Source organism: Cyprinodon tularosa, unplaced genomic scaffold, assembly GCF_016077235.1.
Source record: "Cyprinodon tularosa strain WSP-4 unplaced genomic scaffold, ASM1607723v1 ctg488, whole genome shotgun sequence".
NCBI lineage: Eukaryota > Metazoa > Chordata > Actinopteri > Cyprinodontiformes > Cyprinodontidae > Cyprinodon > Cyprinodon tularosa.
The window spans coordinates 340,190-359,879 of record NW_024039216.1 but is presented as its reverse complement, the minus strand read 5'-3'; the positions used below and the strand labels follow the sequence as shown (position 1 = coordinate 359,879).

The 19,690-nt window shown below is 38.2% G+C and overlaps 1 protein-coding gene across 1 annotated transcript in view; it reads left to right on the top strand.

Annotated features, from left to right (window-relative positions):
- alk (ALK receptor tyrosine kinase) overlaps positions 1-19,690 on the top strand; it is a 293,190-nt gene that overhangs the window by 211,351 nt on the left and 62,149 nt on the right. The window contains exons 8-9 of the mRNA XM_038302349.1: positions 2,120-2,214; positions 12,702-12,821. Of these exons, the coding sequence (XP_038158277.1) occupies positions 2,120-2,214; positions 12,702-12,821 (215 nt within the window). The remainder of the gene's footprint in view (positions 1-2,119; positions 2,215-12,701; positions 12,822-19,690) is intronic.

Genomic DNA, 19,690 nt, shown 5'->3' with positions numbered 1-19,690 from the left:
TCATAGCAGCGCTGCTATGTGGCTTATCTGGCACAGGGGTTTTAGTGGTTTCTTGCATTGGATCTCACCAGAACTAAATTGGATGCAACTCAAAATGTCTCTTCAAGACAGTCAGCGAATTATGTACAGCCTGTCAGAGGTGTGCAGAGGTTAGCATGAACCTCACAATAAAAAAAAAGCTTTGGCAACAAGTTGTTAGTTTTGGTTTCCACATATTCCACGGGGATTACAGACAGTGCTGCAGTAATGCTTCTCTGTCTGACAAACTAGAGCCTCTGATACACAAAAGCATTTAATGAAATAAAATATTGAAATATTGACTAGTCTTCATTTTCATTAATTTCACTGTGCTTTTTTCTGATGTTCTGTTTGGATTCTTAACTAGTGCAGGAACACTTCATCTAACTTATCCATAAATGTTTAAACCTAATTTATATTATTCAGAATAGTGTTTTAGAAAATCGTTTACAGCTTATGTTGAGGTTATTCTAGCAGCTACAGCTTCCGTTAGGATGTCTTATCCCACTTCACTCCGTGAATCAGTCAGCTGAGTAGCCTTTGTAGCTGGCTAGAACCCATAGACCAAATCCATTAAGAGCTGCTCCTTCCCTAAAACAGGCAATCAGAATGATCCAGAGGGGTTTTACAGAACCAAATGACTAAATGTCCACAACTTCCTGTTGAAATTTGTAATGTGCCATAATTAGAAATGCTTTAGCTAATCTAACCCTAAACATAACCCTATTTAAACCAGATTTTTTTATTATTATTATAAGGACAGAAGGTCTCCTAACCCAGTGGCGTTCATCCTGGCAGCTAAACACATGTCTGATTCTTAGGCTACAGTCAACTGCAAGAAAAGCCACCATCACGTCTTTTGCCTATATGTGAATTAGTGTTGTGCCAATGCCATTTTTTGGCCCCGATAAATTGATTGATGTGTGTGTATATGTATGAAGAACTGCATATTACTTAGATGTAAAATAATTGCCATCATGGCAAGCTGCTGCCTACCATTGTGAAGCAGGAAAAAGACTAATACAAAGTGAATCCAGTAGAACGTTTTATTGCCTACCTGAAATGGTTGACAATAGTTGAATAAACCTTTGGCTCTCAAAAGGGTATTGGTGCCCTATTTGTTGGTACTCGCCCATATCGACACCCCCATTTTAGTGCTGGATCGGGGCCCCGCCCGATACTGGTATCGATATCTGTGCAATACTAATGTGAATCATATCTGAATTTTTCACAGCAAAATGAGCATCCCTATTTTGTTCTTTTCACCCTCCAATATATGTGATTTGAGCCACTTTCATAGTTGGTTCTAAATCTGATATGTATCCAGTAGCGTCTGATGTCATGTCTTGTTTTATCCGACTTTTACGTCATCACCAGGGTTCCCACTAGACAGCAGCAGCATTGCTTTGCAAACAGCTGCTGTTAATAGCTGTGCAGTTTTTTCTACCTTCACGTTTTGTTGATGATGGCATCATGGTGCTGTCAGCTCCCATCACTCAAGAGTTTAATAACCTGTGACACAAACATCCACTATGATGTAATAAATACTATCATGTAATGAAGACAGAGCACGTAAATATGAATACACATAAGTCAAATTTTCGTGGGTACCCTCATGAGAAAAAATAGGTTTAAAAAGGGGTTAGGATGAGCTCTTTTTATATATATATATAGTTCATATATAGTTATATTATATAGTTTGTCCCCTAAAAAAGGAATAAACATGAATTTAAAGAAAATAACAGAATATTGTATTTCTAAAATACCAGGTTATGACTAATAAAAAAGACTAACAAACCTAATTTGGTAATATAAACTCTTCAGGATTGAAAATGTTAAATACTTTATAACTTTAAACTGAAGTCTAAAGAAGTGCATCTATATCTGCATTGTAATGCCAATAATAGGCTCACTTTGAAATTCATCAGAGTTTATATGTAAATTTAAAAAATAAATTATTAAGTTGTAAATAAAAAATGAGAAGACAGATAGCATTCTGTCTACATCCAGGTATCACCTAAGACACATTGTCCATCTAGGGGCTTTCCAACCTTTTGATAGTTGTTTTGGTTGATAATATTTTTCTTTTCTCTCTTCTCAGGTTTTGGCTCCAGTTCAGTGCAGAAGATGGAGCTGGACCCGGTTCAGCCAGTTCCGTCGACAACATCTCTTTCAGCATGGACTGTTTCCTGGCATGTGAGTATTAGAAGAATGCTCTTTTTTCCAGTCTAGTTTTCATAGCCTGGCTCTCGAAGAAATGCTTTGACAGTTCTTGATTTGCTGGCTTTCTCAGTCAGAAATGACTGGTAGATAATAATCTTATTAACGTTTGATTTAAGCTTTTAATTTAAAAGTTTTATCAGGAATAATATAAAGGACACCATTTTGTTCAGGGTATGGCAAACGAACCCCAGCATTATAGCAGCACACGCTCTTGTTTTATCATTTCCTCGACAAAATGCTAATCAAAACAACAGGAGAACTCAATTTAAATATAACCTCAAATATTTCTCCCCTTAGAAATAAGTGGAGATGCATAAGCAGGTTTACGATAAAAAAAAATATTTTAAAAAGCACTAGGAAGTAGCCTCTATAAGAGCTGTACATCTGCTTGTCTGGTGTTGGAGGTTTATGTGCAAGGCTTAAAGACATCAGCAATGAACTCAGCACAACATTTGTTACACATCAGTCTGGGAAGGATTGTCAGGTGAAGACAGTCCATCCTCACGGAGTCACAAACAGGCTTAATTTGAAGGCAACAAGACTTTTGTTCAATCAGGTTAACTCTAACATGTTATGTACCTTGGAGGATGGTCCTCTATGTGCTTAAAGACAGCAGCGCTCCAACTAAGGGTTACTGAAGTGGGAGCCGCCAGAGTTGACAAAGACAGATGGATAAGGGTCTAAACATCTTTGGAAAAACCTAGTAAACATCTCTGACTTATGCATGTACTATGTGGTTACCATCTCCCATATGACTGAGAATTTGCACAGGCATCTTCCTGGAGTGACCCTTTTAGAAATAAATCACAATAGATTCCAATGCTCCCTGTAAATTTACTTTAGGAAAAGCAATACTGCTGGAATGGTTAAAAAAAAAAACATTTTGCAGAGAAAATTATTTTTTATTTAAATACCAGAAAATGAACCAGAATATGATGATTTGAACAGTAGCTAGAAGTCTTCTCTTCTCCTAGCTTTGCATCCTTTTATCTAAATGGACCAAATGACTGCTGTAAAATGTTCCTTTTGGAGAGATTTTACAAAAAAGGAGAAGCTTGATGGATGACGATGTTGCAATGGCCCAGAACTTAAGAAAACATGGAAACACAGTTTGACCTGTTTGACCAAGTCGGCACTGTAAAAATATATTATCTTCAATCTTAAAAAAAGAACATGTTTGCTTTACAAGGTTACTTCTGAATGCAAAAAAAAGACTTCTGGTATCTTCCTTTAAACGAAGATTAGAGATTAGACTATAAAGAAAAGATGATTGCTTGTAAAGCTTGGAATATGGTTGGTCAAAACCAAATAGAGCACATCAACAATAAAACAGCTCATACCAACTCTAAAGCACGGTGGTGGTGGAGTGAAGATTTGCACCCACTGGATTTTGATACCTTGTAGTCATTGAGCAAAAATGGACTAGGGTAAAAAAAAAAATTTGCCCATTTTTCTAATAGCTGAATAAACTTGGTGATGAAATATCAAACAAATCCTAACAGAATGGTTAAAAATAGGAGGAAGTATTCACTGATGACTGAGTCAAAGCCCAGACTACAAGAACCATCTATAACCCTCAGATAATGTAACCCTAAGATAATGTAAATAAAAAGTCACCTACAATTTCCCTACAACAATGTCTGACATTTTTAAGGCAATGCGAGGTGTGTTTACAAATGACTATTTCATACATTGTATAACCGATGGTTTTGAAGAGTTTGTAACTCATTGTTTCAGCATTTTGATCATATATTAAAGCAATGTAAAACATTATTAAAAATGAATATATCTAGATCACCTTTTTTAGCTCATATTCTTCAGTTTTAGAGCCTGTGACTATCCACCGTGAGCCAAGGCCATTCACAGTCTGTTTTACTAAAGCTGACAGTATTTCTAAAGCATTTCTCTGCCAAAGCCTTTTGCAAACTTGGCTTTACACAGATTGGCAAATCTTTATAGAAACGAGACACGAAAATATTCCTTTAAAAGTGCTTTCTCTAAGAACATCTGACGTGGTTTTAAAATGTCAGAGCTGTTTCTGGCTGATTGATGAGGGTTTATGTTCTACTGTTTTACTGCTAGCTTAGAAAGGTCAAGCCTCGAGTCACCTCTCCAGATATTTTTGTGTTATAACCGAGGCGGTTTATTGGTATGAAAACATGAGAGCGATGACAGCCCTGTAAGAATGGGAATGAAAGGTTAGGAGTTCAGAGCTTCCCCTCATCTCTGCCTATCTGAAGGAACCTGTTTGAACTGTGATGGGAATAGTAATGACTGAAACATCTCCGGCGCTGAATATAACTCTAACAGACAGAGCTGTGCTCAGATGGAACAGTGGTGAAGTATTATTCTCTGAAGGGCAGGGACATGGCAGGCTCATACCCATACATCATCTGATGCTTGTAGGTTAATTATTACGCTGATCTTATCTGGATGTTGAGCCTTGTTGTGCCAAAAACAGTTTGGTGTTTGGCACTTATCTAGATACCAGTTTTCATATCTAACATCAGCATACAGATAAAGTTTGTGATTAATTAGTGGAGGCATAATGTCAACATGGTTAATCAGCTGAAGGTGACGTGACCAACTAACAGAGAAGGGGGGTCATCATCATCCTTCATCACCCAGCCTTAGTGGGCCAAGGACATTTTTATTTAAACCCATGACATTCTCAAGGAAATATTCAGGTACCAATTTGTGTTTTATGGCCTCCGCAGCATGGTTGGAATGTCAGGCCTGTGAGGGATCATCTGTTCCTGTTTCACTCTTTTTCATATTGAAAGTTCTTCATCTCACAGCTTGTATCAATTACCAGCAACCGCACTTGACGCAGTCGCCTTTTATTGCCTATATGTCCGAAACAGCCAGCGTGAGATGCAGGCTCTCTAAAGGACGTAATTTCCAAGAGTGATTACTGTGACTGATGAACATGATGGATCTCTGCACTGAGTGACATAGCCCTGTAATGTGTTTTGGTGGAAAAACATACCGGGAACATATTATGCAGAGGATCAGCCATCCGTGGCTGTTACTCTACACATCTCTGTGCTGGGATGTAATATATGGTTGTGAAAATCACAGTGATGCATCTGTTGCCCTTCAGGTGTTGAACCTGGCTGTCAGTTTTAGCATTTTATTTTCATCCGGCATCATGAAATTAGTTTATTGCGTTAGACAGCGCAGGAAGTTCATTCTTCTTTTGTGAATGTATGCTATCATTTAATCCACTGGAACAAAGCTTTATAGAGGTAAAACAACTATAGTTTGAAAAGAAGTTTGAATTTACTTAAGATATAGGGTTAGGGTTGTTTTTTGTTGTTGTTTTTTGTAAGCTAGAATCTATACATCATAGTACTGTGGAGAATATTTGTGAATTTTTTTAAAAGACATCTATTAAATATAGGGAATGCCTATTAAATGTGTGTGATAGCATGCACAAGTGCATTTCTATGCGTGCACACTCTTTTTAAAAGTTTCTGTTCTCGTAGGTCATACAAGCTTACTGTGTCCTAACGTCATCCCTAACCCTTAAAGCTCTCAATCACTATATAGAGCGGGGAATACATTAGTGAACTTTAAAGTAAACTCAGTTAACTTACCGTTTGGACAGATGCTCTCTGCTTTATGCTCCCTGTGGGTCACGTAACTCCTCCTCCACCGTGCGGTGCCTGCACCATCTTTATTATTAGTCGCCACTGTCGGGTAGTGAAAGCCTTTGGCGACTAATTTGTGTAATGTTGTACAGCCATTTTTAGCAGCTGAAAATTTGAACAAAGTTTGTTGCAACAATTTCACATAACTAAGAGATATTTGGACATATCACCATTTAGCTAAATCAAAGAACCTGAAATTTAAATTCATTTTTTACTTCAGGTTGTGCTAACTGTGACACATCAGCACATCTGTTTTTATCATGTCCATTGCATCCTGTACTTAAAATGTGAAAACAAAACACAGTCTTTCTTCTCTGAATTACCTGCAAAATTGCTGTCACTGAGAAAATTAGTAAGTGCAGACATTCAAACCCTCAGTGCAGCCGCAGTAAAGACTTGTGGGGCTAATTAAAGTGTTTTTTTCATACCTGGGGCCTCATTCATAACCCAATGTAAGGTTAATTAGTTCCCCAGTATCACCTTAACAGTTAGTATGTATTAACACCACCATACAATAAGAGTGGAGATGAGTTTATCTCTAAGCAAAGTCTGTACTTGACATAGGCGACTTTTATGCTTTTTTGCGTCTTTAAGTTAGACTGTGGTGAACTTTACATGGGCTTTATGAACAGTGGACAAAAGGTCAGCCATCAGTTACCAGACAGAAGAATTTATGTTTGACTTTTCTGTTCTCTTTTATGAGTTCTCATTTATAAATTCTTACCTTGATCTTTTTTTATTATAGGATCAATGAGAGCAGCCATTTTCATTTGCTAAATGATTGTCACAATACCAACTATCTATAATTTTGCATGTCAAGGGTTGATGTTTAAATTTTTAAGTGCATTATCAACTGTGAGTAGTTTATTTTATTTAAATTGATGCAATATCAGCAGACTCTAATGTCATGAAGACAGTAATATAGTCTGTCACAAATGCTGCGGAACACCAACTTTTCATATGCTTGGTGTAGATTGATGATTCAAAGTTATTTTCAAAAAATATATTAATATGGACTTGGTGCAGCTCTACTCCACATGAAAATTTTCCTTTATTTTCTTCATCTCTGCTCAGGAATAGTCAATTGTATTAAAAAAGCACTAACGAAAATGTTTGAAAATTATTGGGATGGAGTAAAGCAATACTAAGTGAAGTCACGGCAACAAAAGTAGGGGTAAGAACCTAAAAGTTCTGTATAAACTTTATGCAATAATGCTTCTAAATGTATTCTGCTTAGTCTTAAAGAACCAAGCTGACTTTATGAAATTATCTTGGGGGTTTTTTAATCATTCTTTTTATCGAGTTTTTTCCTTTTATGCATACAGCTTATAAACACAAAGAAGTTTTTATCCAGAGTTTCCGCGGGGCATTAAAAATAGTTAAAAGTCATTACATTTTTATTATTTAAATTAAGGCCTTAGTTGGCATTAAATTTCATTAAATGTGATTATCGATGGCATTTAAAATGCTTTATTTAAAAAGATATATATATAAAAACTATTTCGTCAGATATATCAGATATAACTGGTTCTGAGAGTTTGTGTGGTACTGCTTCCAATTGATCGTAAAGCTGTATGTTCGAAGAAGGAGCTTAAGGCTGAGAAATTGTAGAGAAATATATATATTAGAGTCATGAGTACTTGTTGATGGCATAAAAAAAATTAAAATAGATTTAAAAAACATTGTATTAGAGTTACTCATTCCTTTATAAACACTGTTATCCAACACAGACATAAAAAAATATACAAAAAACAAACCCCTACAAAGTAATCCCATTTAGCTCACCCAGCTCACTGTACAGTAGGTACATGCACTACATCCTATCCCTGACAGAAATGGAACACTTTCATAAAAGGAATTAGCATAATTCATCTGGAGCATCATTGTGTGTTTTGAAATGAATCAAGAAAGTGCTCCCATGTTTCTTAAAATGTATCAGTTTAGTGTTGAAGAGAGCATCTAATCCTTTCCAGTTTCATCCAGTATAGTCATATTCAAACCTTCCCATGAAGTTTTTAGTTCAGGTGAGGCAATCTCTTTCATAGTCAACATTTTATTCTAAAGCCACAAAATCAGCCCTTTACGAGTTGGGTTCAGTAATTGGATGGATTCCAACAATGCGTACTCTAGCAAAGATTTATGTTGGTTTTTATACTACACTATACATCTGGATAAAAAGGTTCCATGTTGACAGCGATAAAAAGCTTAAGAATAATAAGCATAGGACTCGTTTATGGATTTGTTATTCCTGCTGTTTTGTCACCCTTATTTGTTTGATTAACAGTTCATATTTAATGTTTGACAAAGATAAACTGAGTAAATCTTGCAGATCTGTGTCTTACTTGAGATATTTTTGAGGTATGGCGGCTAGGGCGCCTGAGGTAGCTTATAGTACGACACTAATGAACAGCGACAGTCAGGGCCGCTGATGCCCTGCCCTATGGATCAAGCAGCTCTGTGGTGGACCCAAACAAGCTCTTGTTCCTGCTGCAGCTGCATACCAATGCTGCGTTGGGTTTCCATGTCCAGAATAACAACGCAGGCAACTTTATTAGCAATTCTGTTGAAGATTTAAAAAGTTGGTGAAGCCATTGTCAAGAAATAACACATCTGTGGGTCTTAGTTACAGAAGGATATGTCTGCATGGCATCCTCCTGCTGTGCAAACAGCCACTGCAATCACTCACATGCTGCATGGTATTGTTATCTGTATCAATGCTCCTGTGCAGCAGTGTCTTAAGCAATCATATTTGTGTGTGGATACAGTAACATAGCAAGAGAATGAGATATTGATTTTCTGGCTGCCATATTCTGTAAAAAAAACACAGCTGATTTCATCAAACATTTGAAGATGATACTAAATTTCCCTTTTTTTTTTCTTTGCCAGAGGAGGGTGTCATTAGAGAACTAAGTCAATCCTTTCAAATATGCATTATATTTGGAACAACCCTTTAAAGTCAAATGTTGCCCAGAGAAAGAGCCAAAGTTTTAGCCGGTTGGGTTTTGAAGTTGAATAGTTTGGTGTACTTAAAATTGTTCAGGTTTGGTTTGACCACATCCAACTCTGACACACACACACAGAAGCTTTCTGCAGCTTCTGCTGCTCAGGGAGGCCCCCTGCCATATTGTCACAAATGGGTAGACTTCTGCCTAAGGTGACGGGGGATACTGGATAGAAGAGCGGGAGTGCTGTTGTGCTAAAATGATTACAGAGATTAAGATGAAAAGTCTTGTTTTCCCCCCCGACGCTGGTGTGATGATGGAAGATGGAAAAAAATGCAAGCCTGATTTGTTCTCACCAAGGAGGCAAATGACACATTGTGGGCAAAACGTCGGCTCATCGCAATTAAGAAACCCATGCTTAGATTTGAGTTTGATGCAGAGCTCCTGTAAATCTTTTCCAGCATCTCAGAAGTAGCATTTGCTCATCACAGATTATAAGGTAGAAAGTAAATCTGCAACTAGCTACTCCTGAAATATTTATGGTGTAAAAAAGAAAAGCACCCCACATAAATTTCAAAATAGTATTTATTTTGCTCTTCCACCAAACAGGGTGTCTCCATTGGGAGTAACATAGAGTTGCAGTATGAACAGCCAGCCTGATGTTATGCTGTGTAAGACAACTCCAAACCCTCTGTGCTTTTTTTTTTTTTTTATAAAATGCTAATTTACTTCAGAAACCAAGTAATTGGCCTCTCCACGGAAAAATCCTCATACAGGGTAGGAATAGACCTTAATATGTAGGTCATATGAATATTAAGCATCATTTACAGTTTATTGTTTTTGTTTGCTCCAAGCACAGCAGTATATCCATTTATAGGCTGAATATTTCTGACAGTCTGAATGTGGCTGAAACAATCAAAATATATCTTTCTGCATTATTTACTATGTAGAAAAAGAAAAAAAAGGATTGTCTTGATTTCAACTTGTTTGTAGCCGTCCATAAAACCTATTCTGACTAAGCGTTAATACCTACTCTTACAAAGAAACAAAAGTTTATGATGGATAAACAAAACTCAGAGAAACTATAGATTTTGGTCAGCAGGAAAATTTTGGCAGAATCTGTGATCGGGAGAGAAAATCTGAAGCTAAAACTGTGGAAGGAAAGACCCTTCCAGGCAGTATGATTAAATGCCAGGACAGGACCAGTATTGCAAAGACGGAACACTCTGAGAACAGACCTCGCTCTGTACCAAGGTAGAAATGATTAAACAAAATAATGAACAAGCACTGGAGAGTCACTCAAAGTGATGCAACACTGAGTCAGATTTTATTTGATCCGCTGTTCAAAGACTTTAGGGGATGGCGTCCTTTACAGGGTAATCATGGATTGCTTTTGCATAAAGGGCAATCAGAAACGGCTTACTAATAATAATTTTATGAATTGTTCAAAAATGAATTGTTGGCTGGAATTTGCAAGCTTTGTTGAATACAAGGACATTTGCAGCGGTCCAATTTTGCAGATTAGAGCTTTTTCAGCTTTTACTGTTAATATTATTATTCAGCGGTCAGGGGCTATTTTTTTTTTTTATAAACAAAGGAGTAATACATGCATCTAAACCTTGCCTTCTGTTTATCTGAGATTGGGCTGTGGGTGTAACAGGTCAGGGAGCAAACTCCAGGCATTCCTTAAATGGGATGTGATGTATTTTCTTGGAAAACTTTGGAGCCCTTAGTTTAAACTGAACTTTGTTCTAACACCACAGCCTAGTAGTCACTGACAGGTCCATCTCTGTATGAACACAATAGCCAATGGCTCCCATCAGCAGGATAAAGCACTGTGCCATAAACCTCATTTCATACCTAACTACTTGCCTAAAAATGTTGATTGCCTTACTCTACTCCGGCATTATTCAAAGTCAGCAGATTTTTTTTTTTTTAAATATGCTGAAATGGGAGATCTAAATCATAGATTCAGTCAAGAAATCTGCAATAAAGAAGTGAGGTATTTCTGTCTTATTAAAAGTGTCCAGCCCAGTACTAACAAAGTGCAGTGAGTCCTGCACAGAGGTCTCTTAACAGAAAAGCATTGCTGAACATGTTTTCAAGGTTTCTTCTAATACTGCCCCATGGATATCTGTCTGATTGATTTAATCAGGGTTTGATTTATTTGATTGATTTTAAACAGGGTTTTTTGAATCCCCAGTTTCTGAGACTGACACTTCCGCAAAGTGTTAAAAACAAGTGCAGTTTCAAGGGATTGAACCATATCTATAGAGCTGGCACTGAATGTGTTGTGAAAAGTGTTGTGGCAGCACCAACCTGCACACTAGAGGGACTGTGATGTACCAGAGGAGACATGGGAAAAGCAAATTGAGCATGAGCTGGATTTTTAACATCTTGACCTCAATTAAGCAAAGGTGACATCTGTATCCAACGCCCGACAGTCAGCATCACCCACAGCAGCGCTTCAGTTGCAAAGATGACTTTCTTGTTCTTGCTTCAGCTACCAAAGAAAAAGATCTTGCTCCTCATCATGATGAATTTCCTTTCAGATTTCTTAAGTTGTTGCAGATTCCAAAATGTCTTGCATGTAGGACCTTTGAATAGGTATTTTCTCCTATCTTTTTGCGTCTATTTTTCTCAGCTGACTCTTACATAGAGACGTAGAGACTTTACTTTGAGCTCCTGGCCTGATCCATCAGTCTGATTCCAATATTCAGAGGAAGCTCATTTCAGCTGCTTCTATCCAGGTCATGATCCTGTGTAGGAGCAATATGTAGGGCATAGAAAATTAGATGGAGCAATAAATCAAGAGATTCTCCTTTCAGCTCATTTATTTTCTTTATCACAACTTGTGATAACCTCCATCATGCTCCTGAAAAAGACACTACAAATACTTTAACAGCATGATCAATCCCTAGTGGTACCAGAATGGCTTTAGAAGGGAGGGTAGAGTCTCCTCAGAGGCGTATCTCAGTCAGATCCAGAAGAAAGTCATCTTTTAATTGGGGGGCCTATCATTGTGTTTGGATTACATAATAAGATAAATAAGGGGGGGAAAAACTCCTCTGGGCTTTTTTAGAAAAAGGGCTGTTTATATATTTTAAGAAGAAATCCATTAAGCCTTCATGATGTTTTTTTCTGTTTTCATCTGATTAATATTTCAGAAGATTAATTAAACCTTTGACTCTTGTTATTATTTTACTGTATGAAGAGCAATTTAAAAAAATAACAGTGTAGAAGTGCACATACATAGAGGCAAAATAAACCCGACTCGCCTATAGAGCCTTGGTGATAACTCCAATGAAAATCTTTGAAAAGCATTAGGTCAGACGCTTAGACTAGGCTTTCAACAGCAGTGTCTGACCTCAAAGATGATCTAGTGTCAAAAAACGGTAAAAAATGTGCTGAAATAGTCTCTTAGCAGATGTGATGGCAGATGATCTAATAGTGTTAAGTTGTTGCAATAAATAAAATGATCAACCTCCATTTTTACCCTCTACCAAAATCTAAGAAGCAGGCCAAAGGTTTTATGGGGAGATCTTTGATCTTTCCCCTTTTTGGACAAACAGGCAATGTTTTCTCTGCAAGCCTTAATTCTGGGTTAGAATGTATGATCTCAGCCCTGGGAAAGCTGTGACGTTACGGGTTTGATGAATTGTTGAAAATCCCCCGGTCTGAATTGTGCCTCAATCATCTGCTGCTAGATAACGATGGGAAAGATGGTGGAGAGATGTATTCAGTTATATGAATCTCATGACTCCTGTATGTCCAGAGGATGCATGAACTGTAGAATGACCCCTGCTGGTACACAAACTCACACTCTGCAGTCTTTACTCTCTGCTTTTTTTTTTTCCAATTGCAGCCAATGGGGAGTTTCCACCAGTGGCCACCAGTATAACTCAGCTCCCATTAAGACCTACCGACAAGACTCCTTTGCCTTCCATCAAAAGCCCTCCTATGAACCATGACACAATTGTTGACAGTAAGTGTGTGCTTCTCTGAACCAATCATATTTTGGTGTGAGTGAGTGAGAAGAAAACATTTGGTGTTTTTTTTTGTCTCTAACTGCTGTTTTGCCCTCTCCCACACACTCACCCTCACATACTATAATGAGCCACAAATCAGGTTATCCTGCTGGGTTTGGTGTTAATGTGTGGCAGCAAAAAAGTAAGTGTGCCCCCTACTGGTGTGCTCTGTGTTGGACAGCCGTGAAAGTGTTGCAGAGGTCTTCGGCATTAAATGAAACAGGACTGATAGTTTTGATGTGTAAAATCCTCCAATTTGTCTCCAGAAGATTTCATTGGATCCACTTGCACTGACTTGACATCTTCTCTTCCTGCACTTTGTAAATTCCCTACTTCAAAAGAGTAAAGACAAGCAGATGTTTATGTTTTAGATTTTAAGCTTCAAGTCAGTGGCTTTACCATGAAATGTTCTTGGAAATATTTTTCCCCAGGAGGAAGCTTTAAAGTATTTAAAGTACATTTTGAACTTCTAGAAAGTTCTACTCCCAAAGTTATCAGATTATTCCTCCTTTAGAGTGTGTCTCCGGTTGATTGTATTTGTCAGGAAGGGTTTGTAACCCTCCAATTATCCATGCATAGGTTAACATTACTATCCACATTAATTCAATTCAATTCAATTCAGTTTATTTATATAGCGCCAAATTCACAACACATGTCATCTCAAGGCACTTTACAGTTCAACCAGATCATACAGTCAAATTGATACAAAGTTTTCTATCTAAGGAAAACCAGTTGATTGCATTGACTCATTGACTCAAATACAATCCCCCACACTAAGCATGCTTGTAGCGACAGTGGAGAGGAAAAACTCCCTTTTAACAGGAAGAAACCTCCAGCAGAACCAGGCTCAGTGTGAGCGGCCATCTGCCGAGGCCGACTGGGGTTCAAGGAGACAGAAGCAGAGATACAAAAAGCAGCTGTAAAAGGCGGCCCCGTCCAGGAAACACACAGCCAGGCAGACGAGCTCCAAGGCAGCTCCCATGCCAGAGGACGAAGAGAGCACATCCACTCAGTCACGGTCAGAGAAACAGGACCACACTGGAAAACAGGCCGATCTCCAACATCTATTAACAAGGGTGTTGATAGAAGCAGCACAGCTGATGTTTTTTCCAGGATGACGTCACAGCCAAACAGGAACAGACGAGGCAAAGCTACTCTGAGGAAAAGCAGAGAGAGCAGAAGGTTAGAGATTGAACTAACAGATTCTGCAGAATAGGAGAACAGAGAGAGAATGAAGCAGAATGATGAAATGGGGGTCCCTATGTCCTCCAAAAGTCTAAGCCTATAGCAGCATAACTATAGAGATAGCTCAGGATAACCTGAGCCACCCTAACTATAAGCTTTATCAAAAATGAAAGTTTTAAGCCTAGCCTTAAAAGTAGACAGGGTGTCTGCCTCACGGACTAAAACTGGTAGTTGGTTCCACAGGAGAGGAGCCTGATAACTAAAAGATCTGCCTCCCATTCTACTTTTAGAAATTCTAGGAACCACTAGTAAACCTGCAGATTGAGAGCGAAGTGCTCTGTTAGGAACATAAGGAACAATCAGATCTCTGATATAAGATGGAGCTTGGCCATTTAAGGCTTTATATGTGAGAAGGAGGATTTTAAATTCTATTCTTGATTTAACAGGAAGCCAATGAAGAGAAGCCAGGATAGGAGAGATATGATCTCTCTTTTTCATTTTCATTAGAACTCTGGCTGCAGCATTTTGGATCAGCTGAAGGCTTTTAACTACAGTTTGTGGACTTCCTGATAGTAAAGAATTACAATAGTCCAGCCTTGAAGTAACAAATGCATGGACTAGTTTCTCAGCATCACCCCTGGACAGGATATTTCTAATTTTTGCAATGTTCCTCAGATGAAAGAAGGAAATTCTAGAAACCTCTTTGATATGGGATTTAAATGACAGGTCCTGATCAAAAATAACACCAAGATTTTTTACTTTATTATCTGAAATCAGTTTAATCCCATCCAAATGAAGTGACTGGCTAATCAGCTTCTTCCTCAGAGACTCCGGCCCAAAGACTACAACCTCCGTCTTGTCTGCATTCAGAAGCAGAAAATTAAGAGTCATCCAGGTTTTTATGTCTTCAAGACATGCCTGTAATCTATGTAATGGGTTAGCTTCATCTGGATTTATAGACAGATATAGCTGGGTATCATCAGCATAACAGTGGAAATTAATCCCATGCTGTCTAATAATTCTACCAATTGGGAGCATGTATAAAGTAAAGAGAATTGGTCCTAGCACTGATCCCTGTGGTACTCGACAGGTAACCTTTGAGCGTGTTGAAGATCTATCATTAACATGAACAAACTGAATTCGATCAGATAGATAAGATTTAAACCAGTCTAGTGCTGTTCCTTTAATTCCAACAAAATATTCAAGTCTTTCTAAAAGAATATTATGGTCAACTGTATCAAATGCAGCACTAAGATCCAACAGGACGAGCACAGATACAAGTCCATTATCTGAGGCCATGAGAATATCATTAGTTACTTTCACCAGAGCTGTTTCAGTGCTATGATGAGCTCTAAAGCCAGACTGAAACTCTTCAAAAAGTTCATTATGGTGGAAGTGATCGCAAACTTGTTTGGCAACTACTTTCTCAAGAATTTTGGATAAGAAAGGAAGATTGGATATAGGTCTATAATTGACCAAGTCATCTGGGTCAAGAGACGGTTTCTTAAGCAGAGGTTTAATTACAGCAATCTTAAAAGCTTTAGGTACATATCCCTGTAACAGAGATAGATTAATCACATCTAAAATGGAGGAGGAGATCAAAGGGAATACCTCCTTAAATAACCTGGTTGGAACTGGATCTAACATACAAGTTGAAGGCTTAGATGAAGACAATAATTTTGCTAATTCAGAGAGTTCAACTGGATCAAAGCAGTCTAAACCCGGTTCAGATTCCATGACTACCTCAGGTACAATCGCGGATAGAGGAGTGCTTATGATCTTATTTTTAATAAGATCAATCTTATTTATAAAGAATCCCATAAAATCATTGCTGCTAAGAGCAGGTGGAATGGACGGTTCAACAGAGCTATGGCTCTGGGTGAGTTTGGCAACTGTATTAAAAAGAAATCTAGGATTATTCTTATTCTCCTCTATTAATGAGGAGAAGTATGCTGCTCTTGCTTTACAAAGGGTCCTCTTATACAGCAGTAAACCATTTTTCCAGACTAGGAAGGACTCTCGCAGGCCTGTGGAGCGATATTTTCTCTCCAGTTTCCTAGCATTTTGCTTCAAAGTACGCAGCTCTGCATTAAACCAAGGAGCAAGCTTTCTATTTTTAACGGTTTTCATTTTCAAAGGAGCTGCGTTGTCTAAGGCAATACGCAGAGAACTAGCAACCCCCTCAACAAAATCATCAACCTGTGAAGGGGAATAAGCTAAGCTTTTGCACTCTGCAGCACTGCTCAGTGACACAGAGCAGAGAGAAAGTGAAGCAGATTCTTTAAAATTTATAACTGCACTATCTGATAAAGATCTACTAAAATTGAACCTTCTTTTGGGGGAGGAGAACTCTGTTAAAGTAATCCTGAAGGTTATTAGAAAGTGGTCAGAGAGGACAGGGTTGTGAGGAAATACTGTTATTTCTTCACATTCTATGCCGTATGTCAGCACAAGATCCAAAGTATGAAGATGAGAATGCGTGGGACTATTCACATTTTGAACAAAGCCAATAGTGTCTAAGATAGCATTAAAGGCTGCTCTTAAGCTATCGCCTTCAATGTCAGCATGGATGTTAAAATCTCCCACTATGATGACCCTGTCAGTATTTAATACCAAATCAGAAAGGAACTCTGAAAACTCATCTAAAAATTCAGAGTAAGGACCTGGTGGACGATACAAAGTTACAAAAAGAAGAGGTTTTCTTGCCTTGAAATTTGGATCAGGGAAATTAAGGGTTAAATGTTCAAAAGAGTTGTAGGAATTAATTGTTTTGGGAGTAATCAGTAAGTCAGCCTCGAAGATTGTTGCTACTCCTCCTCCTCGCCCAGAACTTCTGGGGATGTGAAAATTTAAATAGCTTGAAGGAGTTGCCTCATTTATGCTCACATAATCCTCTTGCTGCAGCCAGGTTTCTGTAAGGCAAAACAAGTCAATGTGATTATCACAAATCAAGTCATTAACTAGTAGACTTTTAGAGGAAAGCGATCTTATGTTAAACAGACCGCATTTAATTGTTTTAACTTTTTCCCCAATTGGAGTTATTTTGATTTTAATTAGATTATCATGATTTACTCCTTTGGGAATCTTTGCTAATTTATTAGATTTTGGTCGTGGGCAAGACACTGTCTGGATGGACATTACTAGCAGCTAATATTCCTTGTCATGTTTGCAGACCAAAAAGCAAACATTACATCTAATACCTACATTGAGCTGCACAAGAGACAACTTAAGGAACACAAGGATCAGTGACGTGCGGTGAGGTTCATAGCTGGTGAGGCACTGACGTCATCAGAATCAGATTTGCAAATAGATGCATAGATTGACAGCAGTTTACAGGTTATGTTTCACTTCTGCATCCTTACACATACAAACTGTAGCTCACAAAACACACATTTCCTTAAAAAACAAAACAAAATAAATGTTATTACTGTCTTACCTTTACTTATAAATGAATAGAAGTCCTCCTTATCTTCCTTCAGTTTTAAAAGTCTCTCTGTCTCAATGGAGATCACTGCCAGGGAAGAAAGCCTTCCTTGATCCGTCCTGTTCCTGCCTTATGTTTTCAGTCTCTTGAGCACCCCCTGCCATGAGGCAAGAGAACTGCCTGCCTCACCTCGAACTTGTTCTCTGCCGTTTATAATCGCTCATTACACGAAACACGTTACACAAACACAGTTGGTGACAAAAAGCTCTGTACATTATATACATAAGCCAAATTATTAGAAATAAGTTCACATATTACATTTGTTTAAACCATTTTATTGACGCCGTACAGCAACATGCTCTCTCCGCTTTGCAGCCAGCGCAGAGCCAGGGGTTGCGCAATCCAAGGTGAGGCAGAGCTCGCTGCTGCCTCACCGGCATCGCTTCCAAGCATTTGAATGGGAAAATAAGAAAATTCAGCGATTTTGAACAAATAAAAATCGAAATTGGTGAAGCTACATGAAAAATGAATATTTTTTAGTACAAACCACCGGATGAATATAACAATTTAAATTACTTTATGATTATATATTTTCTTTCTTTCCATGATGGCTGGTGAGGCACTGCCTCACCTGCCTCCCCTGACCGCACGTCACTGACAAGGATGTACCTATTGTTCCTATAAGCAGGTACAGAACATGTTCAAAGTTAAAACCAAGTAAGCCATAATTATGAAAAAGCAGACCAAACCAGCGCATTCAGCTCGGCAAAGAACTCATGCTCTTCCTCAACACTGAAGTCCTCAGACATTTTTCTTTCGTTGTTTCTTTTTTTTGCACAGGTAAACAGCACATTTCTTCTTCTACGCTTGCATTATTGGCAGAGCAGACGCTGAATGCGCACTTTCATCTGGTTTGGTCTGCCGGCTTCCGTAGGCTCGTGAACGCGCATGTGCGCGCTTTCAGGAAATCCTATACACTACTGTTTATGCTCTAAAAACATTCTAAATGACTTCGTTTCGAGTAAATTCTGGATGCTACCCACTCAGGACACTTGGAATACATTGGAAGAGCAGTATGGAGGAATATTGACACGTTTTTGTGGACTTTTATGGACCTTTCTGTCTCGGGCACAATAGACCTCCATTATTTGAATGTCAGCAGACAGCAAGTAGCCTCCCAGATCTCCAGAGGCATTTGAGATATCAAAAAAGTACTCCAGAGTGTTGTTCAGCATTGGGGTGAGTAGAAAATGAAGGCTAATCATGTTTTGGGTGTACTATTCCTTTAACAAAAAGTTTAGACAAGCAAATTTTCTTATCAAGTTTTTTGGGGACTTATAGGTCCTTTTCTAAATTATTAGAAATTCATAGTTTTTGTTTATAAGAAGACAGTTAGGGCATCTGCCAAAGGTTCATAATGTGGGTGTGGGAATAAAAAAAAAAGAAAATAATATTTAGGGTTAAAAATGTTAAGCAAAAATTCAATCTGGAAGACTCTTATCAGCTTCCCCTGAACCACCTGCAAAGCCAATTAGCTTTCAAGATCCCCTTTATTTAGCTCCTGGCCCAAGTTCTCTCTCACGCCCACAAGCAAACTTTCTATCAACCTCCCCCCCCAACTCCTCCTTCATTCTCAGACTATTCTCAGTCCCACTCATCCTCTGGCTCATTCCACCACCAGTGTCTGGGCCCCAGGGGGAAGACTACTTTAATCCTTTTCTAAGCTACTCATACAATGGTATGTTGATTCACAGCATCAAAGTCTTCTGCCAGGGCCCAAGCGCCAAATAACTTATTTTGTTTATGTCTTTATCTGCTTCTGTCTCCTTTAACTTTAGTCAGCCTCAGTAGATGGCCACGCATACTGAGTCTGATTCTGCTGGAGGTTTCTTCCTGTTAAAAGGGAGGTTTCCTCTCCACTGTCACTACATGCATGCTCAGTGTGAGGGTTTGCAGAGAGTCAATGTGTCCTTGCAATCAGCTGGTTTTCCTTACATAGAAACATTTTAACAGAATATGATTATGTTACTTGTATAAGTAAATTGAATAATACTTTCCTAATTGCAGTTTTCATTTAAGTGTCTCTCCAGGGTGAAATATACCCATATATACTGTATTTATATGTTATACCAGTCATTTGAACCTTTACATGCGCAATATTTCCTGACCCCATCTAAACCTTAGTTGAATAGAAACTCAATAAAATGATCTGATCAT